This window comes from Phocoena sinus, chromosome 7, assembly GCF_008692025.1.
Source record: "Phocoena sinus isolate mPhoSin1 chromosome 7, mPhoSin1.pri, whole genome shotgun sequence".
NCBI classification, from domain to species: domain Eukaryota; kingdom Metazoa; phylum Chordata; class Mammalia; order Artiodactyla; family Phocoenidae; genus Phocoena; species Phocoena sinus.
In genome coordinates, this window is record NC_045769.1 from 112,135,528 (window position 1) to 112,161,866 (window position 26,339).

Here is a 26,339-nt window from a genome sequence, read left to right on the forward strand (position 1 = left end):
GCTTAACTATACTAGAACTAGCAGTTATCTGTTCATGTCATACACACAGATCTACTTGATTTTTTTAATGGCTACATAATGTTCCATGATATGAGATTTAGATGGTCAGCAATATTTTGCTATTAAAAATAATGTTGGTATTTGAGAAACTGACCTATAACGTACGTGAGTTTAAGGTATACAACATGATGACCTGACACGTGTATCATGAATTGATTACCACAATGAGCTAACACCTCCAGGCCCCCCGCACATGATTACCTTTATATTTTTCTGGTGATAACACTTACGATCTACTCTCTTAACTTTCAAGTATATGAGACAGTATTATTAATTACAGTCACTATGCTGTACAATAGATGCCCAGAACTCACTCATTTTACAGCTGGATGCTTGTACTCTTTGTCCATTTCCCTCAACCCCTGGCAAACACCAATCTACTCTCTACTTCCATGATTTTGGCTTTTTTAGATTCTACATATAAGTGAGAACATATAGTATTTTTCTTTCTCTGTCTGACTTACTTCACTTAGCATAATGCCCTCAAGGTCCATTTATGTTGTTGTAAAGGCAGGGTTTCCTGTTTTATGGTTGATTAACAGTCCATTACCCATGCATGCACAGGTCTGTGCGTGTGTGTGTGTGTGTGTGTGCGTGCGTGTGTGTGTATCACATTTTACTTATCAGTTCATCCATCATCAGACACTTGAGTTGTTTCCATGTCTTGGCTACTATGAATAATGCGAGAAACACAGGGGTACAGCTACCTCTTTGAGACAATGATTTAATTTCCTTCAGATATATACACAGAAGTGGCATTGCTGAATCATATGGTAGTTCAACTTTTAATTTTTTGAGGAACCTCCATACTGTTTTCCATAGTGGCTGCACAAAGTTACATGCCCACCAATAGTGCACAAGGTTCCCTTTTCTCCACACCCTCACCAATACTTATCTTTTGTCTTTTTGATAACAGCCATTCTAAGGTGTGAGGTGATCTCACTGTGGTTTTGGTTTGCACCTCCCTTATTATTAGTGATGTTGAGCACCTTTGGAAAAACGTTTTTTCAAGTCCTTTCCCCATCTTTTAATTGGTTCGTTTTTATGCTATGGAGTCATACAAGTTCCCTATATATTTTAGATATTAAACCCTTATCACATAAATGGTTTGCAAATATTTTCTCCTATTCCATAGGATGCCTTGTTATTTTTCTAATTGTTTCTTTTGCTGTGCAGAAGTTTTTTAGTTTAATGTAGTCCCAACTTGTTTACTTCTGCTTTTGTTGCTTGCAATTTTGGTGTCATATCCAAAATCGCTGCCAAGACTAATGTCAAAGACCTTTTCCCCATGTTTCCTTCTAGTAGGTTTACAGTTTACGGTCTTACATTTAAGTCTTCAATCCATTTCAAGTTAACTTTTGTGACTGGTCAAGAGAGGGAGTAAGTCCTTTCTGAAAAATCTGGGTTCTACACTCTTCTAAGCATAATTCCTTTGAATGTCTTATGCCGGGGCTCGCTTATCCTTCTCTGCCTTCCAGTGTTCTGAAATGACAAGCCCTGGGGGAACCTTCCAGTCTCTGCTAAGGTCCCAAGGATATCATAGGCTCAAGGGTTTTTCCTTGGCTTTTTCAAGAAGTATCAGCACCTCTACAGACCGCAGGGTACTACCAAAAATTTTTAAGATTTAATTAGCTCATCTTGTTACTGCTTCTGGGAGTTGGGGTAGGGTTAAAAACTATGATACATCTCAACAGAATCTTCTATTTCTTTTTCTGACTGTTGCTCTTTGTATTCTGTGCTTGAAATTAAACTTCTTTATTTGGCTGTCACTTCTGAATGTCTTCCCCTTCATTTCACTAGGTAGTTGAGGAAGATGACACAGATTCATTTCCCCCTTTTTTCTCAGAGGTCTCTGGCATGGGTTGAATTGTATCCCCTGCAGAAAGATAAGCTTAAGTCCTAATCCCCAGTACAGGTGAATTACTTAGAAATAGGGTCTCTGCAGATGGAGTCAAATTAAGATGAGGTCATACTGAATGAAGGTGTCCTTATAAGAAGACGAAATGTGGACATAGACACACAGGGAGAATACCATGTTATAACAGAGGCAGAGACTGGAGTGGTGCAGCTGCAAGCCAAAGAACATCAAGGATAACCGGCCACAACCAAACCTAGGAAGAGGCCAGGAATGATTCTATCCAGAGTCTTAGAGGAAGCATGGCTCTGCTGACACAGTAATGTCAGACCTCTAGCTTCTGGAACTGTGAGAGAATAAACCTGTTGTTTTAAGGCACCTAACTTGTGATACTGTGTTACAGCAGCCCCAGGAAACAAACAGTCTCCTCTTCTTTACTTTTTTACCTTGCTGTGTCATTTTATTTCAAGTGTGTTTCCTGTTAACAGAATAAATAGGTGGACTTTGTATTTTCTGCCCAATCTCAGATCTTATCCTTTTTAAGGAGAATTTAACCAACTCACATTTATTGAATTCACAGATATCATTGGTCTAATTACTGCTACTTCATCTCCTGTCATGCTTTATTAAGCTTACCTGCTGGTTTTTTTTTTATTCTTCTAGTATTATCCTCCATTGCTCTGTCCCTAACTGTACCCTTAAAATTAGACACATAAATAAACCTCTATTTTCCCATAAAGGTTAAGAAAAAGTCAGCCTTCCATGCCAAACAAGGCAAGCCCTTCAGTGTACTTTTACCCCTTCTCCCTCCTCTATGACAAAAAAGCCCCCCCAAAAAAAAAAAAAAAGCCTCCCATGTTTTGTTAAAATATTCTAAAATTTTAGTTCTAGATATTTTTTCCACTAGTACTTAAAGGAACCGTCCATACATGTGACATCTCAGCAAACAGTAGAATAGAGCAGTTAAGAACAAAGGGCTATGAAGACAAAGATTCAAATTCTGAGTCTAGTCTACAAGCTCTAAAACCTTGGGAAGTATGGCAGGCAGAATGATGCCTCCTCCCTACAGAGAGATCCATATCCTAATCCCCAGAACCTCTGAAAATGTTACCTCACCAGGCAAATGGACTCTGCAGCTATACTTAAGGTTAAGGACCTTGAAATGGGGAAGATTATACTGGATTATCGAGGCTGGCTCAAACTATTCTTAAATCCTTAAAAGCATATAACCTTCCCCAGCTACAGAGAATCAGACAGATGACAGCAGGAGAAGGGCTCAGCCCAGAAGCCAAGGAATGCAGGAGGACTCTTGAAGCTAGAAAAGGCAAGGAAACGGACTCCCCCCTAGAGCCTCAAGAAGGGATCATGGCCCTGCCAACACTTTGAAACCTAGTATAAAACTCTGACCTCCAGAAATGTAATCAGAAATGGGTACTGTTCGAAGCCACTAAGCTTGTGGTAATTTATTACAAGAGCATTAAAAACTGATACAGAAAGTTACTTAACCTCACTATGCCTCAATTTCTTACAGCAGAACAGTATCCACTTTATAAGATATGGTGAGGATTAAACAACATACATAAAGCAGTTAGCACAGTACCCAGTGCAAAGTAAGTGTTCAAATTATTAGAGTAAAAATATAGATCCAGTTTATAAAAAAGTAGCAAACTGGCCTGACCTGTGTTCATTTCTCCATTAGTCTTTAGGAAAGGTACATCTTTTCCAGAAAGTGCTATTTAAGATTCACTAATATAAATGAGAAGAATGTAAAAACAAAACTACATCTAGGATTTAAAATAAACCCTAGAGATCTGCAATGTCCAGAGTTAACCTTTGTTAGTGGTACAGTGTGGACAGGAAAAAAAAAATCAGTGTTTTCAAGATTCTGATCCTACATCAATGCTAATGTTAACAGACTGAGAATTAATAAAGTTGGGTTTTCCTTCTTTGTGGTTCCATACCCCTTCTTCAGAGATGGCAGATGGAAATAAGAACCACCAAAAGGAGAAAGGCTATATAATACAGATGTCAGTGCTTTTTAAAAAGACATTTACATAAAAAGGACAAGATTTAAGGGGAGTTCCCTGGCAGTCCAGTGGTTAGGACTCCACGCTCTCACTGCCGAGGGCCCAGGTTCAGTCCTTGGTCGGGGAACTAATACCCCACAAGCCATATGGCATGGCCAAAAAAGGAAAATTTAAGAATCCACTTAACTATGCCCATCGCCCAATGTGCATCTAGTAATGAAAAAAGAGAGTGCAAAATGACTGTATCTAATAGTTTCTGCCATACTCACTACAATGGGACCCTGCATGGACAGCTCTGCAGAGGCAGAAACGAGGATCAGGGTTATCAGACATGGAGTAAGACTCTTAACATTTCTTTCACACAACCTCTGAGTCACTTATTCTGCTGCCTACAGGAACACGCCACTCCCATTCTTCTCCCTTCCTCATAACTGGAAATTGAAACAGAAAACACTTTTAAAATTAAACACACTGGAAAAAAACTTACAAACAATCATCTGTGCTTTCTGCACAAAGACTGATGGTTTTCCCATCTCGGCAAACAATCTGCAGCAGACAGTCTTTTGGCTTCCCATCTGGAGGCTGAATATCTATGAAAAATATATAGAATACAGGAGTATTTACAGTTTTTTTTTTTAAGGATTTCTTAACAGCTCAGATAAGCAAAGGACCAGAACTTCAGAACATTACAATTATAAAACATCTTTGTTCTGCTGTACAGAACCAAACACATGAATCATTACTCCATTCTAATTAAACTTCCTGCTGGAGAAACACATAAGCCTCTTCCAGAGCACAATCCACATATGGTGATACACAAAATAGCCCAGACATTAGAAGAATAAGCACAACGAAAAGTGTTGCAAAGCATCAGTTAACAGAATACTTACTGCTTTTATTCACAAAGCATCAAACTAGATCGCTGCTTTAAAAGTGAAAATCGGTTGTTTAAAGTATCTCTGTGTACCAAGAACTAAGACCTATGATATCTGAGCCTGGTTTAAGTAAGGATTTCAATAGCTAGTCCATAGAGGCTTGTGTTTCAAGAACTTATAGGGGCAGGATATTATTACACCAATGGTTACTACAGCAGCCTCTTTATTCCAAATAGCAACAGAGCTAATAAAACAAACAGGGAAGTCTACATATGTCATTAATTAGAAATAGAAAAGTCTATGCTTATTAAAACAAAAAAAAAACTATTCCTTCAATAGTTGTGATAATTATATTGAAAGACATCATGGATTTTAAGAAACTGACTAGAGTTGTTATCAATAAGCCAGTTTCTGAGTCACAAAATCTATACTGCCTAGGGTAGCTCCATCCTTCTTGGGGTTCCCAGCACTCTGGTTCCTTAGTCTTCCACCACCTTCTCCATTAGAGAGAATGGAAATGTGGACTGATGGGTCTAATTCAGAGGAGAAAATTAATCTGCCAACCCACATGGGTCATAATCCAAGTGTCTGGTTTCATCTGGTTACCTCTTCCCAGATGAAACCCTTCTTTGGTCTGTAAATGAAAGCAGAATGGGTAAGGAAGAAGAATCAACTCCCATCAAGAAAGCAGAAGGGCAGGCGACAGAAGCTGGACAAGACAGACCCACTTACCCCGACATTCATGTCCCGTGCGGATGTTGATGCAGTCCACGGGCATGTGGACCTTATCCTCCACACTCTGCCGAGTTTGGTCATCATAATAGATCAGGTGACCATCTGACCACAGGTCAAACCAATTCTTCTTCCAGCGCTTCAAAATAGTACCTGAAAAAAAGTGGGAAATGTTGCCTTTGAGTGGAAAAGCAAGGACTTTGTCCTTTCATTCACCGGTAACAGAAACAAAAGAAACTTTCCTCTGGTCCCAAAAGTATACCTGCATACAATTGCCCAGAGCAGTCCATCAAAATGGAAGTGAAGGGCTTCCCTGGTGGTGCAGTGGTTGAGAGTCCACCTGCCGATGCAGGGGATACCGGTTCGTGCCCCAGTCCGGGAGGATCCCACATGCCGCGGAGCGGCTGGGCCCGTGAGCCATGGCCACTGGGCCTGCGCGTCCGGAGCCTGTGCTCCGCAATGGAAGAGGCCACAATAGTGAGAGGCCCGCATACCGCAAAAAAAAAAAAAAAAAAAAAAAAGGAAGTGAAAGCAGACCCGAACTGCATGAACACCCATGCTGTACCAGGGCTGCATGCAGCATGCTCTAAGATGAGAACTTCGATCTTACTGAGAACTCTGCCAACTTAAAAGTATCAAAATATTTTTACAAAAAAGAAAGTTCAATAAAACTTTGATTTTGAGCTAATGAAACATGTCTAACATTTAACTCTCCATGTGGTATATCTAATCCTTCCCAGCAGTATCTAACTGCTAGATTGATCAGAAAACTTTGAACTGTAAAGTCTCTACACACAAATAACAGTAATACCTTCCTCTTCTGGAAAAACTTCTCTTTTTCTTGAAGGGCCTTCACATACACTCTTCTCTAATGCTCACCTTCCCTTACAGCCCACAGTGTGGGGAGTCTCCCTGCCTAAGACTATGCAGAGGCAGGCTCAGACACTGGATACATCCACACCCAGACACTGACCCAGGCCCAGGGCCTGACTCCTACCCAGCACGCATCCATCCTACTAACTCACACGTCTCTATCAGTTTGAGAGAATTCATCCATTCATTTGTAATCTTGGACTAGGCATTTAACTTCATAAAACTCTAATTTCCTTGTCAGCCAAAAGGGAAATCTAAAAGTTACCCCTGCACCTTTCTCACATCCATACGCCACCGGCTGCGTCTTTTGTTCCTATAGATCCCACCCTGTTCATGGCCAATGTGCACAAATTCCAAATATTCATCCCAGCAGCCTTGCACATTTCTTTTACCACTATCAAACACCCACCTTGCTGAGAGGCAACCACAGCACTTGCCCAAACTGATAAATAAGTGACACCCAGCATCCATTTAACTGGCAGTGCCTGAGCTGTGCAGAAACTACCAAAGAGAGCCACCCAAACACAGACAGGTGTAATCACCGGGTTGGGGAGTTCTACCCAAGTATCGCACCTGCCATCAAAGGTCTGACTGCAGAACCCTAAATTAAGCTGTCCTCCAGAGTCCAGATACTGAGTCCTAAGAGTCTGCCAATGGCAAGAAAAGGAAACCTGAAGACAGCAGTGCATATATGTAACTACATGTGTATCTCTGCTGCTCTGCAACTCAGTGAATATAATACAACTCACCTCATTTTAGTTTATTATGAATGATACTTCTGCTTTAGCAAAGACGGAAAAATAAACCCAACATCAGGAGACTGGGAAATGGAATAAGTCTTCTGAATACACACTTTTGAGATAACCATAACTAAGACAGTGGAAAGGTCTGTACAACTTATTTACAGAACTCCTATTTTGTGTACATCATCATGCTAAGCGCTGATGGGAAGCACAAAATTGTCAAAAGGGTCACTGTTCACTTATGTTGACAGAGCATTTACATTGAGTCATGATGGAGAAAGGAAACTTGCCCTCAAAGAGTGCAGGAAGGGAAGGCACATCCTCCAGGTCTGAGCAAGGCTCTCCATGTCCCCTGACCATTTTAGGGTCACCCAAGATCCTCAAAACCCAAAACAAGGAAACTTACACAAACACTGGGGCTAGATTCCAATATGTCACAATTTTTTTTTTTTTTTTTTAAGCCAACAATACAATAGCTGCATCTATTCTTAGACTACAGAACTGTCATAGACCTTGAAAGGACACCTGTTCAGCTCCAGGTCTGAGAACGTAAAACTAGTAACAGGACAGACAGTCTGAAAGCTCGTCTCCTGGTAGAAAGGGTGTTGATGTTGAAACGAGACAGCCCTGAGTCTGAATGTAGGTTTGCCACCCATAGTTAACATCTGGACCAGTTATCAGTGAACCTCTATTTCTTCAGCTGGAAGCTGGGGTAATGCCACCCACCTCACAGAGCTGTTGTGATAATTATATTGATATAAAAATCTGTACAATGGGAACACAAACAAGCTTCATAAATAGTTTTTATAAACCGTCTAAGGTATGCAACTCCATTCTTCATTGCTAGGCTCAATTTTAGCTAAGTATTGAAAATATTCCTTAAATACAAATTCATATCTGAACAATACAGTATATATCACCACTCAAGCTTTTGCTGGAGTCATAAACAATATACTAGTCACTTTTCCCTTAATGCTGCTCTTTCTAGAACGACAGCAGAATAATCTGCTTACTCTTTCTGCAATAAATAGAGCTGCTTCTTCCTGCTTTAAAACATACTATGAATCCTACTTAAGGTGGCAGCCTCAGAGATAAGCAGAGTTAAGTATATGCAGGCCCATAGAGATGAGTCTAAGAAAATGAACTTAATCCCATAAAAAAAGAACTGAGTCCCTTCTCCAGAGTCCTTTTGGACACAAAAGATTTGGTTTTAGATAAACTTGTTCCCTCGGGTCAAATCTTAATCTATAATTGAAGACTCTAGTATTTCAGAATCTGGTCACTGCTCAATCCCCAGATGAGACAGGTGTTTCCCACAAAGCGAGCAGTACCTCCATGCTAATATATTAGCTCAGCTCCATGGTAATATATCAGCTCAGCTTGGGTAGATCCAAGAAGCTCAGGTCAGCCGTTAATAATACAGCATGCTAGGGACTTCCCTGGCCATTCAGTGGTTAAGATTCTATGCTTCCATTGCAGGGGGCACAGGTTCCATCCGTGGTCGGGGAACTAACTTTGTCGCACAGTGTAGCCAAATAATAATAATAATAATAATAATATAGCACGCTAGTGAGAAAAGAGAAACCAGCAGGGACTATTACTGTCCCCTGGTTCCTGTCAAGGCAGCAACCAAGAAGCTCCACATTGCAGAAAAACGGTTCATAGAGCTCTAAAAATCTGCAAGAGGAAATCCAGGGCAACAACATTAGTAAGACTTTGTTATTTGTTTGTAAATACTGGCAGTGTCAGCCACAGAAATAAAGATGTGCCCTAAGACAACACTAAACCCAGCCCAAGGGGCTCACGTCCTGTACTTACTCTGTCTCAGCAACCATCCACTCTTCACAAACGCCATCTTTCCACCTGTAGAAGAAGAAACAGGCAGGCTCAAAATTATACCCAGAAAAGAGAATGACCCGTATGAGCTGTTTTTACTCACAACACTTCTGACACCAAATGTGTGGGGGTTTTCCATACCAACAACCAATTTTCCAATTCTCAGGACACCAACTGGATGTCTAATGATTCAATTAGATTCTGACACTAACTACCTGGACTTAGCATCAGACCTCACAGCTTAAGGGCTCAGTTCCACAAGAATGCTCCCACTTTAGACACAAGTCCTGGGCCACCCATATTTCTGATCTATAAATTGGGGGTGCCCACAACGCCCTCCTGAGATTCGATAATTTGCTAGTATGGCTCACAGAACTCAGGAAGGCACTTTACTTACTATTACCTATTCATTATAAAAGGATACAACTCAGGAACAGCAAGATGGAAGAGATGCAGAGGACAAGGATTGGGGGAAGAGCACAGAGCTTCCATGCCTCTCCAGGCACCATTCTCCCAGCATCTCCATGTGATCACTGGAACCCTGTCATTTACGGGTTTTTAAGGAGGTTCCATTAGGTAGCCATGACTCATTACATCATTGGACACTGGTCCTTAAGCTCCATCTCCAGCCTCTCTGCCATCTCTGGAGGTCCAGGGATGGGGCTGAAAGTTCTTTTTATTTTTTATTTATACATTTATTTATTTTATTTTTGGCTGCGTTGGGTTTTGTTGCTGGTTGCGGCGAGCGGGGGCTACTCTTCGTTGCGGTGCACAGGCTTCTCACTGCGGTGGCTTCTCTTGTTGCGGAGCATGGGCTCTAGGAGTGCAGGCTTCAGTGGTTGTGGCTCACGGCCTCTAGAGCGCAGGCTTAGTAGTTGTGGCGCACAGGCTTAGCTGCTCTGTGGCATGTGGGATCTTCCTGGGCCAGGGCTCGAACCCATGTCCCCTGCATTGGCAGGCAGATTCTTAACACTGCACCACCAGGGAAGCCCCTGGGGCTGAAAGTTCTAACCTGCTCATCACAAGCTTGGTCCCTCTGGCAACCAGCCCTACCCTGAAGTTATCTAGGGGCCCATCATCTCATTAACATAAACTTAGATATGGCTGAAAGGGGTTTATTATGAATAAAAAGACAACAAAAAGACACCCTTAGTACCTCTATCTCTCAGGAAATTCCAAGAGTTTTAGAAGTTCATATGTTTCTTATTATAGCACAAAATCACAGCCCTTTGGTCTCTCTATCCTTAGCCCTTTCAGTGTCAGCTGAGGAAAGGACCAAAGCCATTTTACCTCACTGGCCACCTGGAATTTACCCAGTACCTCCTTAATACGGCCAATACAACCCCCCACATTCACCCTAGGCTTTAGCCTCAGCACCCTGTCCACCTAACTAAGTCTAACTCCACTTACATCTAACAGACATAAAGCAGTCCTAGAACACAGCTGCACACAGCCCAGTAAGGTACGCACTGGTGTCAGCAGGTGGAGTGGCCAGGTCAGAGCAGAACACCAGAAGTCATGAAAAAAAAGGTTGATAAATTTAACTCCATAAAAATAAAAATCTGAGGGGCAAAAAATAAAGTCAAAAAGACCAATAAAAGATTAAGAAAACTATGTTTTACAACCATATATATGGCAGCAGTGAGTTAATTTCCTTCACATACAAAGCTCACTTATAACAGAAACAACAATCATTTGGCAGTTCACAGGAAAAGAAACGTGAATGGGCAAAAATCTCATAAGCTACTCCATTTCTCTCTCAATTCAACTAACAAAAGTCAAATCACAAGTTAACAATATTACCTATCAGAGGGCCACAAATGAAAAAAACTATGATACCCAGAAAGGAGAAAGCATAATGGCAGGAATGAAAACTGTTGTTAACATTTTGGGAGGGAAATTTGACAATATCCATCCAAATTTTAGATATTCATATACTTTGACCTAGCTTTCTCACCATTACTAGAAATATACCTCATTGATAAACATACACAGGTTCACCAACACATGTATAACACTAGCCCCAACCAAAGGGCTCCACGAAAGAGGACTGCTTAATGAGCACCTCCACCCATGGCATATTATGCGGATGTGAAAAGGAATGAAGTAGAACAGTATGTGCTGATGAGCACACATAGCTGATACCCACACAGCTATTTTCTGGAAGGAATCATAAAAACTGTTAACAACGTGTACCTCTGAGGAGAGGAATGAGGCAGTGCTGCATATGTGTCAGAAAAGAGGGTGACTATTAAGGCCTATTACACCTTTCTGTACTATTTAAGTTTTTTAAAACAACTTGCGGGGCTTCCCTGGTGGCACAGTGGTTAACAATCTGCCTGCCAATGCAGGGGACATGGGTTCGAGCCCTGGTCCAGGAAGATCCCACATGTTGCAGAGCAACTAAGCCCGCGCACCACAACTACTGAGCCTGCGCTCTACAGCCCGCGAGCCACAACTACTGAGCCCGCGTGCCACAACTACTGAAGCCCACGCACCACAACAACTACTAAAGCACACGTGCCTACAGCCCGTGCTCCACAACAAGAGAAGCCACTGCAATGAGAAGCCCATGCACTGCAACGAAGAGTAGCCCCTGCTCGCCACAACTAGAGAAAAGCCCGCGTGCAGCAACGAAGACCCAACGCAGCCAAAAATAAAATTAAATAAATTTTAAAAAAACATTTGCAAGTATTGTATCATTTTATTTTTGAAATCAACATATATTATTTGGAGGCTGAGATTATGGGCCACTTTTGTTTTCTACTTTAGCAGTTTTAGGTATTCTCTTTAAGGCACAAAGGTTTGGCAGGTTAGCAAAATGGAGCACAAGCCCAAGTGGGCACTTCAAAAGAACAAATGAGTTCTCCCTTATTTAACTTTCCCCATGTCTAAGAATGGCTCGAGTCTCACAAATCATCCTATATTCCAGCATCTCCAAAATCCTGTAATCTGAAGGTTCTTAGTCTCCCTGCAGTTTCTGCAAATTCATGCTGTCTGTCCTCACCAAGAAAGGAAAGACGTTTTTCATTTTTCCCTCCCACATTTAGGTACTCAAACGTACAGTCCCAGATGAACTAGATGCAGTCAGTCTCTTCTCTTTCTCTCAGTGCATGTTCACACTGCTCACTGCTGCTGCGAGACACCTGCTGACAGTGAAGGGACGAGCCTGAGGGCAGCTGACTGTTGAGATGGCAGCACTAACTGCTGAGTCACTGACTCACCCAACCAGGGATCTCCCGCTAATGCAAGGCTTTCCATTAAGCAAAACGATGCGTTTCTTCATTATTTAAACTGAGTTGAACTAGTTTCCTGCAACTTGCAGCCTAAAACATCCTAAAACAATCATTTACTTCCAAAAGGATTCGAGGCAGAGAAATAATACCAACATATTTTCATTCAACAAATATTCTTTGAACATCTAATGTGTGCCCAGCCTTGCAGCAGGCACTAAGGATACAGCAGTGACCAAGCTAAAACCCCTGCTTTCATGTTAGCTTACATTCTAATGGAAGAAACAGGTTAAACTTGTAAGCTAAAAAGATAGAGGATGGAGTGTTATAGATAGCATCACATCTCTGCAGTGATACTATTACCCCAGAACATAAAACTGGAAGGGTATATAACACGTATTCAACTCATGCCAAATCCTGGATATTTATACTAAAACTTCCTACGATCATAACATAAACTCATTTATTTTTCTTTGGAAAATAGCTGGGAATAGATCACAAATTACTTGTAGAATGTATTGGGAGCTACCTAGATACAATACAAATTTAAAACCTGACTGAAATGTTGTCATACAACTTTGCTGGTACCTTCTGAGTTGGTTATGGAACCAAATGAACAGTGCAAAAATGTGATGCAACAGGAAGGAGTCTCGCGAAATTCTGTGGTAAATTTTTTAAAATCTCTCATGATTCTTGATATTAATTTGGCTGTTATTTGCTGACAATCATAATAGTCAAAATGTCAGCTCAGCCTAACAATGATATTAAGAACAGCTTCATTTATTCACAGGTCTTCAAGAATCCGAGTCCAACAACTTTAGGTGGCTGTAAGATTAACACCACCACCAACCAGTATCATCCAGGAGAATAAAGAGTTAAAAACAGAGTTCCTTAAGGACCTAGAGCTTTCCAGTTATCTACTAATTGTATGGGTCAGCATCTGAGTTGCCAGATATTGTACCCATGTTTTCTTTGGCATTTCCTTGGGGTGAGGCGGGGTTTCTTTTACTTCTCAGGTAGATGTGGCTCAAGGGATGTCAACAAGAGAAAACTGGGGCTTCCCTGGTGGCACAGTGGTTAAGAATCCCCCTGCCAGTGCAGGAGATACGGGTTCGAGCCCTGGTGTGGGAAAATCCCGCATGACGTGGAGCAGCTAAGCCCATGCACCATAACTACTGAGCCTGCGCTCTAGAGCCCACGAGCCACAACTACTGAAGCCTGTGTGCCTAGAGCCTGTGCTCCGCAATGGGAGGAGCCACCACAATGAGAGGCCCTCGCACTACAACGAAGAGTAGCCCCCGCTCACCGCAACTAGAGAAAGCCTGCGTGCAGCAACGAAGACCCAACGCAGCCAAAAATAAATAAATAAAATAAATAAATGTACTAAGAAAAGAGAAAACTGAAAAGCCAACTTGGAAATCAATTTCAGGCCACTGGAGTCAAGAATTTAAAATGGAAAAAAAACCTTCTCCATCGAGAAGACAACATTATAAACGTATCTCTGGCGTGCCTATATAAAATAGTTCCAAACTATTAAAGAAAGAGAAAATTAGATTACAAGGTAGAAAGAAACCTGAACTGAAATTAGCAACAGAAACCCACGACTTTTTATAAAAGGGTAGTTGTTCTGCGGGCTCAAGTAGCTTCTTATCTGGTATCATCCTGTCTACCATTAGTCATTATGTGAAACAATCTCACATGTCCAGATCTTTATCTCTAATACTGGTCTCCTCTAAAAGGAGCCAGTACTCCTTGAAAACGAGCTGGTTACAATTCAGGGACAGGACACCTCAAGATGTGCCTAAGTTGTCTTACTGTCAAAAAACAAAGATGATTTCAGGAAAAAAAAAAGTCAACCAGCTGAAGAAACGGCATCTAATGGCCAAATTGTGACAACATGGGTGCCAATGTGAAAATAATAATTATGGTTCATTAGAACCAACTGAGACTAAAAGGCATCCTAAGTATAAAATGATTAAAACCATATACATCACTATAGAATGTGTTAGAGAAACACACCTTCCAATGTGACTTCAATTTCACAACTGGGGTGGGGGAGGTGCGGGGGGGTTAAAAAAAAGGTTAAACACTTTGATTTGTGTAATTCCTTCCTCTCAGTAAATAATTCAAACAGTTATTGAATTAACAAGCAAGAGATGTTTGTTGTTTACTGTCTAAGACGTCAGGATTTCTTTTTTAAGACAAAAAGTCTAGATTTCTGAGTTAAGGACTCAAGTGTACGGCTACATAGGCAGCAGAGAAGACCGCAGGAACAGGTTTCAAACCATCCTAAAACTTACACTGCTGGGGAGAAATGACTCCTGGAAAAGAACCCTGGATTCACACCCTCAGCAATGCGCTGAGTTTGGTTACTTGCACTTTCTGGGCAAGCACTTACAAGCCAATCTCCAGAAGTCAGAAGAAACCAAGAGGATATTAAAGGAGCTTCCTGGACGTCCCTGGTGGCACAGTGGTTACGAATCTGCCTGCCAATGCAGGGGCCACAGGTTCAATCCCTGGTCCGGGAAGATCCCACATGCCGTGGAGCAACTAAGCCCGTGCACCACAACTACTGAGCCTGCATGCCACAACTACAGAAGCCTGCGCACCTAGAGCCCGTGCTCCACAACAAGAGAAGCCACCGCAATGAGAAGCCCGTGCACCGCAACGTAGAGTAGCCCCTACTCACCGCAACTAGAGAAAGCCCACACGCAGCAACAAAAACTCAACCCAGCCAAAAATAAAATAAATAAACTTATTTTAAAAAAATAAAAATAAAATAAAGGAGCTTCCTAAAGCACCTGTGGTGTCTTCACTCAGATCAGGCAACATTATCAGCCAACAGTCATCTTCTTGGGGGACTGAGGCTGGACATTTTACCATCTAGCAGAGACCGCAAGATGGGCAGTCCTCTGAGGGCAGAAAAGTAAGTTCTTTATCTCCATTAAAGAGGTATGTGTCCTTTGTGTCTACCAGCCTCTGCTGTCAGGTACCATGTTGGTATCCCATCACCACTGGAGCATACTGCCTCATCAGCAAGAGCACCCTCGCCTCCGGCTCCCAACCCATAAGCAAGATGTAACACAATACAGACCCCCACACTGGGCCGTGTAAGTAAGAGACACCAAGGGTAACAAGTACTTAAATAAGCAGCTGCCTCATCTGCTCCCAAATGACCCACCTTACCTATGCTGGACCACATTTAAATCCTTCTATCTAGAGTCTGTCCCCTGCCAAGCTCCTCCAATGTATCCTGAACCCTGACCACAAAGCAGAGGAGGAGAGAACATTGCCTATCACTCAGCCTACTTGCCCTCAGCCTTATAGAGCATTCACATGCCACTGCCTAAAACAGGTACCCTACTCATTAGCCTAGACCAATTCCTGGTCCTGAATCCTGCTGGCCTGCCCTGCGTTGAGGTTACCTAGGACCAGTGCTCTGAGGGGAAAAAGTAAAAAAGGCAGACTTTAAAAATCCATCTTCCCGGGCTTCCCTGGTGGCGCAGTGGTTGAGAGTCCGCCTGCCGATGCAGGGGACACGGGTTGGTGCCCCGGTCCAGGAAGATCCCACATGCCGCGGAGCGGCTGGGCCCGTGAGCCATGGCCGCTGAGCCTGCGCGTCCGGAGCCTGTGCTCCGCAACGGGAGAGGCCACGACAGCGAGAGGCCCGCGTACCGCAAAAAAAAAAAAAAAATCCATCTTCCCATTTTTCCCTCTACAGTATATAGAAATATTACATATTTCTGGAAAATACAGATTTCTTGATACTAAACACTACAAATCACATGAGAGTTATTTTCAAAGACAGAAGACACAACAGTGACATTAAAATGAGAATCCAGGGATTTCCCTGGTGGTCCAGTGGTTAAGAATCGACTTCCAATGCAGGAGACACGGGTTCGATCCCCGGACGGGGAACTAAGACCCCACATGTCGCAGGGCAACTAAGCCCACATGCCACAACTAGAGAGAAGCCTGAACCATGCAACGAGGAGCCCGCGTGCCTCAGCGGAGGATCCCACATGCTGCAACCAAGACCCAACACAGCCAAAACTAGAAATCAATAAATATTTTAAAAATTTAAAAATGAGAATCCAAGACAAAAGATCTATGAATAACGTAAAGATCACCCATGCTGGTGACTGCTTTGCTATTTCCAACATTAATGACAGATTAAACACCTAACTCTGCTCTCTCCTGAAATGCAACTAAAATGACAGTTAAGGGGAAAACAAGGCATAAATCCACAAACACAAAGAGAATCGCAGCAGAGACAAAAGCAGATTAGATGCTAAAAATGCTGAGAAAGTTTTAAAGGCAAATGAACAAGTAGTAACTAATATAAAAAGCTTTCTCTGTTTTTCATGTGCTAATAATCCAAAACACAGCAAGCCAACTCTAGCCACAGAACACTGTAAAGATTCAGAAACTGGAAGTATGAGATAATGCTGAAGGTGGGGAAGAATATCAGAATTTACTGAAAGTCTTTAAGAAGAGTTAGTAGGCCCTCTACACATCCAGGCGACTACCCTCCCCAATCCTGAGGATCGTCTTTCTGGAAAGGCTGAAACACTGAGGCTCTAGTCTTGGGGACACCAGGGGTAGCTCAGAGTGGAAGAGAGATGCCAAACTTAGAGGAGTAACAGAGTAAGTGAATGTCTTAAACTCCCTGTCCTCTTCCTTTACTTAACTCCCAGACTCTCTAGCTCTGGACGAAGGGCACAGCCAAAGGTTCATTGATACTGACATTTTTTCTATAAAAAAACTGGTCTCCGGGCTTTCCTGGTGGTGCAGTGGTTAGGCATCTGCCTGCCAACGCAGGGGACATGGGTTCGAGCCCTGGTCCAGGAAGATCCCACAAGCCGCAGAACAACTAAGCCCGTGTGCCACGAATGCTGAGCTAGTGCTCTGTGGCCCACGAGCCACAAATACTGAGTCCATGCGCCACAACTAATGAAGCCCGTGCTCCGCAACAAGAGAAGCCACCGCAATGAGAAGCCTGCACACCGCAACGAAGAGTAGCCCCTGCTAGCCGCAACTAGAGAAAGCCCGCGCGCAGCAAGACCCAATGCAGCCGAAAATAAATAAAATAAATAAATTTATTTTTAAAAAGATATTAAAAAAAAAAAAAGCTGGTCTCTGCCTAAAACCCTACAGGCATTCTCATCAAGTGATAAACTTTAAACAAACACATGAACTTTCAATCCGTTTTTTTAATATCTTAAACAGAAACAGATAGCACGTATATTCAGACATCTGAGGAAGCTTAAAGAGACTGAAAAAAATAAAAGTAAAAAAACTCAAAAACCTCACAGGAATCAGAGACAATTGCAGGGAGCAAAGGAAAAGTTTTTAAAAAATTACTATTATCAGAAAGATGATACACAATATTGTAACCAAAAAACAAAACCAAAATGTTCTAAAATAGGAACATTCAGAGCTCTCAGTTAAACGTGATTAACCAAAATTTAAAATAGAAGAACTGAAAAGATCATGATGGAGGAAATCTCTCTGAAAGGAAAAAAAGAAAAAAAAGGCCAAGAGACGAAAAAAATTACAGGATAAGCCTGGGATATAAAACATCCTGCTTACAGGAGAGTTTCACAAATAAACAAGCAAAAGAAGTATAAAAAAAAGTACTATACAAACATTTTCCAGAACAGGACAATACATTTCTAGACACATTTCTAGACAATATATTTCTAGACACATTTCTAGACATTTAATGAGTGTTCAGCAAGATGAATTTTAAAAGATCCTCGGTAAGGTTTATAACTGAAATTTCAGAACTCGACGGACAAAGAATAGAACCTAAAAACTTCCCAGAGCAAAACGGAGGTCACATAAAGGATAAACAAAGCATTAGGGCATCTTCATCAACAATGCTGGAAGCTGGAAGGCAATGGATCAATATCTTCAAAATGCTGAGAGAAAATTATTTTCAAGCCAGAATTCCATACCCAGTCAAATTATCAATCAAGTAGATAAAATAAAGACATTTACACGCATGCTGAAAGACTTAAGATTTACCTTCCACGTACCCTACCCTGTTTCCAGAGCCTAGCAAAGAATGTATTCCACCAAAATGAGAGCATAAACCAAGAGGAACTAGGGGATGCAGGCGAAGGAAAGTCCCAGGGAGACAGCTGTGCCACAAGCCTAGAAAAGAAACCAGTCCAGACTGGAGGACAGTGTTGGGGGGTGGGGGAGGGGAAGGGGAAGGGGACAGAGCCTGACATCTAAGAGAGTCTGGTGGACTCAAGAAGAGTGATTACAGGAGGCAGAAGTCTTCTATGGCAAGAAGTCAAAGATTACATCTAAATCAACAGCAATGTTATCGTGTCCCGAATATAAGTGTAAAAAAGGCAGCTAAGAAAAGGTGAAAACGTTTGTCTCTAGTTAATGGAAAGGGAGTGAGTATTTTTTGACTCTGAAGTTTAAAGTGCTATTTGGCTTTTCAATCTACGTATATGTATTATTTTGATAAATGTGAACATGTATGCAATAATTTGAATTATCCTCAAACATACAAAAAAAAAAAATCCCTAGATGAACACCATTTTCTTGAACCTCCCTTCTAAGAGTTCTTTAAAATGGGGGGAGAAACTTAGTATATTCTTAGCAATCAAAAATCATAAAGTATGATTTTGATAATATGCTTTGAAAAATTCATAGAGCCTAATGTTTCATAATACAGGCTTTGAAGTTAAAAGAACTTATATCCTGGCTCAGTCACTTATAAATTACCTTGGGCAAGTTATTTAACTTTTCCAAGCCTTAGTTTCTTCATCTATACAATGAGAATACTAACATCTACTTGATAGGATGTTTGGAAAATTGGGTGAAATAACTTGTGTTTGCATAGTACCTGTTAGTTACTAAAACTAACAAATGGTAGCTGCTCCCACAGCAATTATTACTACTATTTTTGCTATTATTTCCTCACTATCCACCTGACTAAAATTTGCCTAAAACATTCTAGAAGACAGAAGCACATCAGGCTGCTTCTCAAATGGCTTAGAAGGCTTAGTAAGATGTGCCTGACAGTCAAAATTGGAACACATACCTAGAAGGGGAAAAAAAAAAAAAAAATCAAACCAAAAACCTTCCCAGAATACATAACTAAATTAGTCTCTGAAGGAACAGGAGTAGCTTTTTGACGTACCTTGTTGAACTCCACTCTCCATAACGTATTTCAACCTTTCACTATTATTTATACCCTGGAGCAGGATCTAATGCATAAACTAAAACTCACTAAAGTCTGATCTGCTGCTGGTCTCTAGAGGATGCCAGCAAACTAATTGCAAAATACCCACATTACTCACATGCCAATAAAACCTACAGAAAGTTTTAAAAATACAAACCATATTCAACAATTCAAGTTTTTGAGGTTTGTTTGTTTGGCCACGCCTCGAGGCTTGTGGAATCTTAGTTCCCCAACCAGGGACTGAGCAGTGAGAGCCAGTCCTAATCACTGGACCGCCTGGGAATTCCCCAATTCAAGTTATTTTAAAATATGAACTCAAATCACTGTAAAAATCATTGAATCCAAAAGGGACCAACTTAAGAGGTGGAAAGAATATTGCCTTTGGAATCTGACAGTTCTGAACTGAAAACCTACTTTGCCTGGCTCCTCTAGTTAGCACTCTATCTTCCCAAGGAATAATATGACTACCTCAAGAGTGATATCTGGGGACTTCCTGGCGGTCCAGGGGTTAGGACTCCGTGCTCTCACTGCCAAGAGCCCAGGTTTGATCTCTGGTTGGGGAACTAAGATCCCACAAGCTGCGAAGCGTGGCCAAAAAAAAAAAAAAGAAAAGAGTGGTATCTGTTCTTTCTGTACCACTGACCTACACATTTCACAAATTCAGTCCCTGAGATTATCAGGAAATCTACTTTCAGAATGTGTTAACTAGAAGACCTATTATTTTAGCTGTGAAAGTTGTTTCCTTATCAAAGAGAGGAAAACTCTGTTTTTCAAGGACTCCAAAACGACACAGGGGACAAGAAGGACTGGGTGATCCATCCCAGTCAGTTCATATGTGGTGTTGGCCATTTCAGGTAGCAATCAGTTCTTAATAACAAGCCCAATAATAAGCACTCATCAAAGGACAGACAGACTAAAACAAAGAGGCAAGAAAGTTCAACTCTGGCCTCATGATCAAGTTCAGAAGCAAATACACAACAAATAAAACATGACTGGTTCAACTAGCCCACTTTTTGTAACATTTTTAATAGTTTATTTTACTCAGCAGTTTTTGGCAGTTACTGACACTAATAAAGTAATTCTTTAATTTCTTTAGACATCCAGTAAAAAAGAAAAAAGACAGAGGAAAGGAGAAAGAACCCAAATATTAATGTAGGATGGCAAGCGAGGAAGTATAGCAAACCTTCTAGAGAGAGTCAAGAAAAACCTCTCTACTCAGTGCTCTGTGGTGACCTAAATGGGAAGGAAATCCAAAAAAGAAGGGATATATGTATATGTATAGCTGATTCACTTTGCTGTACAGCAGAAACAGAACATTGTAAAACAACCATACTCCAATAAAAATTTTAAAAAAAAAAGAAAAGAAAAGAAACCTCTATCTTCCCCCAAGGAGTAATATGACTACCTCAAGAGTGGTATCTGTTCTTTCTATACCACTGACCTATACATTTCACAAATTTAGTCCCTGAGATTATGAGGAAATTTACCTACAGAATGTGCTAACACCATTAAAAATATGCTAGTTAAGAACAATTGTCAGGTTCTGAGCTCTTTTCCGCAGCCTGCTTCAGGAAGCATTTACTGACCACCTACACTGTGCGAGACACTCTTATCTGCCAGGATAATCCTGCAACATATGCTTGATTCCTGCCCTCAGAGATGGGGGGAGTTAAGGAATCACTACCCCACTGAGTAAACACCAAGCACAAGGGAAGCCCAGACAAGCACCTGCCCAGCTCTCTTCCCAATACCCACCTCCCATCAATAACCATCAGCCCAGCCCAGGGGCCACTCCTGAGCACAACAGAACCAGTCGCAGAAGCACACGCACACATACACAGATATTTTGGTCATTAATTTGTCAGACAAACATTAAGCGTCGTAAATAAACAGGTAGTTAACAGTCCCAGTTTGGGCCCTAATTCCCCTCGTGACTTTTACACAAGTCACTTCCTGCATTGGCGCTGGTTTCCTCAAAGACTACCAAGACCCAGGAACTTCCCTCCCTTTAGACTAAGCGCCGCTCCCCCTGGCAGAAGCTCCACCGCGTCCTAGTCAGAGGAGGTATTAAAACAACGAAAGCTTCTCAGGAGTCAACGGCGTTTGGAATTAACCATGCATGTTCCCCTGGATCTTTTGACACTGTGATCGTCCCACCTCATTCCTTTCCCCCACTCACGCTGAAAACCTGGAACTTTACTATTCGGTCATTTATGCAGACTTTTCTGTGTAAATTACTCTATTTTTGAGTTAAAAACAAACAAAAAACACTACTCTGACGCGAAATGAAAACCCCTGACCTTCGGGGTTCCCCATGTAGTTAGGTGAGAGAATCAAACGTGGAAAAAAACCTATAATACAACACCAAGCACTTAGAGCCAACGACACTGCAAAACCAAGAGTAGGTGAAACGAGCGGAGGCGGGCCCCACCCGAGAGCGCACAGCTTCAATGCCATTTCGGACTCCTTAAGGAGGCTGCGACCTCCGGGCGGCAGGATAACCAAAAAGAGCCCCAATCCCCTCGACCAGACGGACTGCAGGGCCGAAGACCTGTGCCCCGCGGGCAGAAAGGCGGGGTGCCGGCGGGGATCACCTGCAGGAAGCGGGGCGGCAGCAGGAGCGCTCCGGCGGGGCGGGCGGCTCCAGGAGAGACTCTAGACTGACCGGGGGAGGGGGAAAGGGAGGGGGGTCTGCTCCGGAGGGGCGGCGAGCGGGCGGCTCTAGGGGAGGCTCCGGAGGGATCCGGGGAAGGGAGGCGAGGGGGAAGGGGAGTGGGGAGGAGAGGAAGGAAGGGGAGAGGAGAGGGGAAGGACTCGGGTGGGGCTGGGGGGCGCTGACCGGAGTCTCCTGGAGAGGCTCCGGAGGGACCGACGCCCGGGGTGGGGAACGGAGGGCGCGGGCCTGGGGTCTCCCTGGAAGGGCGTGGGGTGGGTGAGCCCGGCCCGAGGGGGTCTGGCTCGCCCGGACCGAACAGGAACATTCACCTGCAAAGCCTCCGGCCGCAGCCACGTACCGAAGCAGGGCGGGAGCGCAAGGACACTGCCGGGCTCCTCGGCTCCGACTGCCTCACGCCAGCGTCTTGGCTGCCGTCCGACGGCACGTCTCCCCGGCGCGCATGCGCACGGCACGCACTGCAGGCCGGGAGGTTCGGTGGGGCCCGGGGAAGCCTGGCTGTTGTGCGGGGTGCGCAGGCTTAAGTTTCACCTGAAGAGGAACTGTAGGCCCCCTGATCTTGCTTATAAGTACCACCCTCCAGTGAAAGGAGCCGGGCAGGGCTCTTTAGAGAAACGACTGACTCTAGAACTGCTTCGGGGAATGTACAGCTGATTGGAGCATCGTGTAGCGCCAGAAGTGCGGAATGCTCAAAAATAATGCGTGTAGGCCTGTCAAGGGACGTAGGAGGCAACCTGAGACAGCTTCCGGTGCCCAAACCTGGCACAGTTAAAACTTAGAATATAAAATAAGTATATTAGAGTCCATTCTGCTGTAAATAAATAATTAAATACATTACTGGGGAGAGGAGCTAACTCTTCCTTATAGAAGAATTCTAATTAATCATGCTCCATACAGAGGGTGTATTAATCTCCACCCACGCACCCCTGAGCGTGGGCTGTGCATGGTCACTTCCTCCCAGAGTGCAGTGTTGGAAAGGGGAAAAATAACTTCTACGGAGGAGAAACCTGACAAACGCTACTCAACCACGTGATCAAGGTTAACATCAACAGCAATAAGTCTTGTTGATAGTATTTACCCTTGATACGACATAATGACAAGGTCACTTTTCCTGGAGTCATACTCCCCAAAACAAGCATAGCCCCGGTCTAACTATGAGAAAAACAGCAGACAAATCCCAGTTGAGGGATATTCCACAAAATACCTCACCAGGGACTTCCCTGGTGGTCCAGTGGCTATGACTCTGCGCTCCCAATGTAGGGGGCCCAGGTTTGATCCCTGCTCAGGGAACTAGATCCCACATGCTGCAAATAAAAGATCCCGCGTGCCGCAGCTAAGGCCCAACACAGCCAAATAAATAAATGAATAAATATTTAAAAAAAAAAACCTCACCAGTATTCCTCAAAACTATGAAGGTCATGAAAAACAAAGAAAGACTGAGAAACTCACATGCAGTGTAGTGTCCTGGATGGGATCCTGTAACAGGGAAAAAAAAATGTTAGTGAAAAAAATTGTAAGTTCCAAATAAATTCTTGATTTTAGTTAATTGTAATTTTTAGCTATTTTTAGTTTTGACAAGTGTACCATGGTTATGTAAGATGTTAACTTTAGGGGAAACTGAGTGAAGGGTATAGTCCCTCGGTATCATCGGGGGATACTGACCTCTCTCTGTAGAGCTACAAGTCTTAACTCTGACTACCTTCAGTGTTAGGTACCTATCTTTCAGGGATTTGGAGTGTCCAAAAATACACTAACATATTGTCTTTGAGTGATGGGATTGTGCATGACTTATTTCTTCTTCCTACTTTTCTGTACTTTCCAAATTTTCTTTAATGCATCACTCAAACAACTTAAAAATCACTTTAACAACTTAACAACAAGAAAAAGTAATACTTGAATCCAGTTTGGTAAAGGTAGATGTTCTGGGAACTGGAGCAGGTGCACCCACTAGTAAGTTTTCTGGTTAATAAAATTGGCTTTCTGTCCAGGCCTGCTGACAAGAAAATTACAGTAGGGAGAAGGCTAACGTTGGGTAAGCCACACATCTCCCAGTACGAAATATGTGGCCAATACTGAAAGGTGTGCTTCAGGGAACCACACTGGGTCTCTGCTTCCATCAGCTGCTTGACTCCTTGGCTCCATACAATGTGTGGTCCTCAACCCAGGCAAACCAAATTATGACCTGATTAACCCCACTTCCCAATTACTAGTACTCTTTCTTTATTGCAAAAAAGAAAGCGATAAGTTCTTGTGGTTAAAAAAGAAAAGCTAAATAGGACATGAAGTAAAATATCATCCCCCTGCCAATCCCCCATAATCTGGAATGAGAATCTTCCAAGTAACAGGAGGTAATAGACATCCTTTTATTTCCAGCTTCCTTTACCTTTTCTAAATGAATCACAGCTCTCATGTTCTCTTTGTTGGATTACTTTTTATTTTCCTGCAGCACCTATCTATCTATCTCTCTATCTATCTATAGCAGATGTGCCACTTAGGGTAGAGCAGTTGGACTTCAACAGCCCCACAATTTTCATCAGTACCCCAAATCCATCCCAACAGACATACAATTCTAGTGAGAACAGAGTGTGGGTTGAGCCAAAGCAAAGTCCAGCTCAGGAATAGGAAGCTCTTCCACTGAGCTTGATACACCTTTGTTCCTCCTATGAGGAAATGCTGGAACTACCTCTATTGGGTAGGAAACAATGAGTTTTGTGCACTTATATTTGACTTTATTTTGCCCTCGACGTCTGCTGAGAAGCCTTGGCTTTCTTCAGTTGAGTCAATTTCTTTTGAGGAGAGCAGTCGGGTTTTTGCCCACTATAAGCATGAAACTCCCAATGCACACAAGAATGGGGAAGAGAGATGGGGTGTAGCTGTGGCACAGGCAGCCTTGCAGTTACTGTTCTTGTTTACAGGTCCATTTCCCACCACCTTTCCCCTCTGCCCCCATCACGCTTGCTCTGGGTTGCAGGTTTTTCTGCCTATTTGAACCATCCACTTGAAAGTGAGTCCTTTCCCTCCCCCACCCAACCAGGGCCTCTACTACTGCTTCAGTTTTCTGTGCTGCCTATTATTTTTTAAACATCTATCATCTATTTCATAAAAGTCTAAGGAGAAAATAGAAGTGTAAAAGTGTATTCTTGATCTGCCGTCTTGAATCAGAAGCCTCCAACCCCAATTGCTTTCTCTCATGCTCAATTGTCTCAAAATGTTTGGTTAACTGACAGTGCCCTTAACTTGTTTTCCAGAACTTTTACAAATACGTTTTCTTTTACCTTAATAGGGCCTTGGAAGGGAAGAGACATAGATCTCTGTGTTCAACCCAATGTGCAGAACCAAAACAGAGTTTTGTGCTCTCAAAAACTTTGCCTCCAGCTAGATGGTGAACAGAAAACAGTGCTATTTTCCTATTAAACCCTCAGTTTATATATAGTTGACAAGAAAAACACTAAGACTCCAATATAAAAACAGGCAAAGGGACTTCCATGGTGGTCCGGTGGCTAAGACTCCACGCTCCCAATGCAGGGGGCCTGGGTTTTATATCTGGTCAGGGAACTAGATCCTACATTCCACAACTAAAAATCCCACATGCTGCAACAAAGATCCCGTGTGCTGCAACTAAGGTCCAACACAGCCAAATAAATAAATATAAAAAAAAAAAGACAAAGGAAATATGAATAAATCATTCACAAAAGAAAAAATGTGAATGCAACAAATATTTTTAATGAATCTTGCCTGCAATCTAGCAACTGCAAATTAAAACAAATGAAATACAGATTTTCAGTGATCAAATTTTAAAAGATTTTTTAAAAATTTAATCAGCTATACATATACATATATCCCCATATCTCCTCCCTCTTGAGCCTCCCTCCCACCCTCCCTATCCCACCCCTCTAGGTGGTCACAAAGCACCGAGCTGATTTCCCTGTGCTATGCAGCAGCTTCCCACCAGCTATCTAAAAGATAGTGGGAAATTTTAAAGGATTTTTAGTGAAATACTCAATAGAAGGATTTAATGAGATGGTCACTGTGATACACTTGCTTGTGCAAATGTAAATTGGTACAATCCTGGAATAAAATTTGATAATATCAAGAGGTTTAAAATACTTCATACTTGGAAACTCCCTGGTGGCCCAATAGTTAGGACTCTGCACTTTCACTGCTGAGGGCCTGGGTTAAATCCCTGGTCAGGAAACTAAGATCCCCTCAAGCCGCGTGGCACCA

The 26,339-nt window shown here is 42.5% G+C and overlaps 1 protein-coding gene across 5 annotated transcripts in view; it reads right to left on the reverse strand.

The window, feature by feature from the left end:
• The window catches only part of PLEKHB2 (pleckstrin homology domain containing B2), a 49,633-nt gene extending 27,064 nt beyond the window's left edge, over positions 1-22,569 (reverse strand). For 2 of the 5 annotated variants that reach the window (XM_032637719.1, XM_032637718.1), the window contains exons 1-4: positions 22,427-22,569; positions 8,984-9,028; positions 5,550-5,702; positions 4,430-4,532 (exon numbers count right to left, since the gene is read on the reverse strand). In XM_032637719.1, the coding sequence (XP_032493610.1) occupies positions 4,430-4,532; positions 5,550-5,702; positions 8,984-9,020 (293 nt within the window). In that variant the 5' untranslated portion in view covers positions 9,021-9,028; positions 22,427-22,569. Of the gene's footprint in view, positions 1-4,429; positions 4,533-5,549; positions 5,703-8,983; positions 9,029-22,426 lie in introns of those variants that run through there. The other 3 variants (XM_032637716.1, XM_032637717.1, XM_032637720.1) reach the window with 3 other exon arrangements.
• Between the last annotated feature and the right edge of the window lie 3,770 nt (positions 22,570-26,339).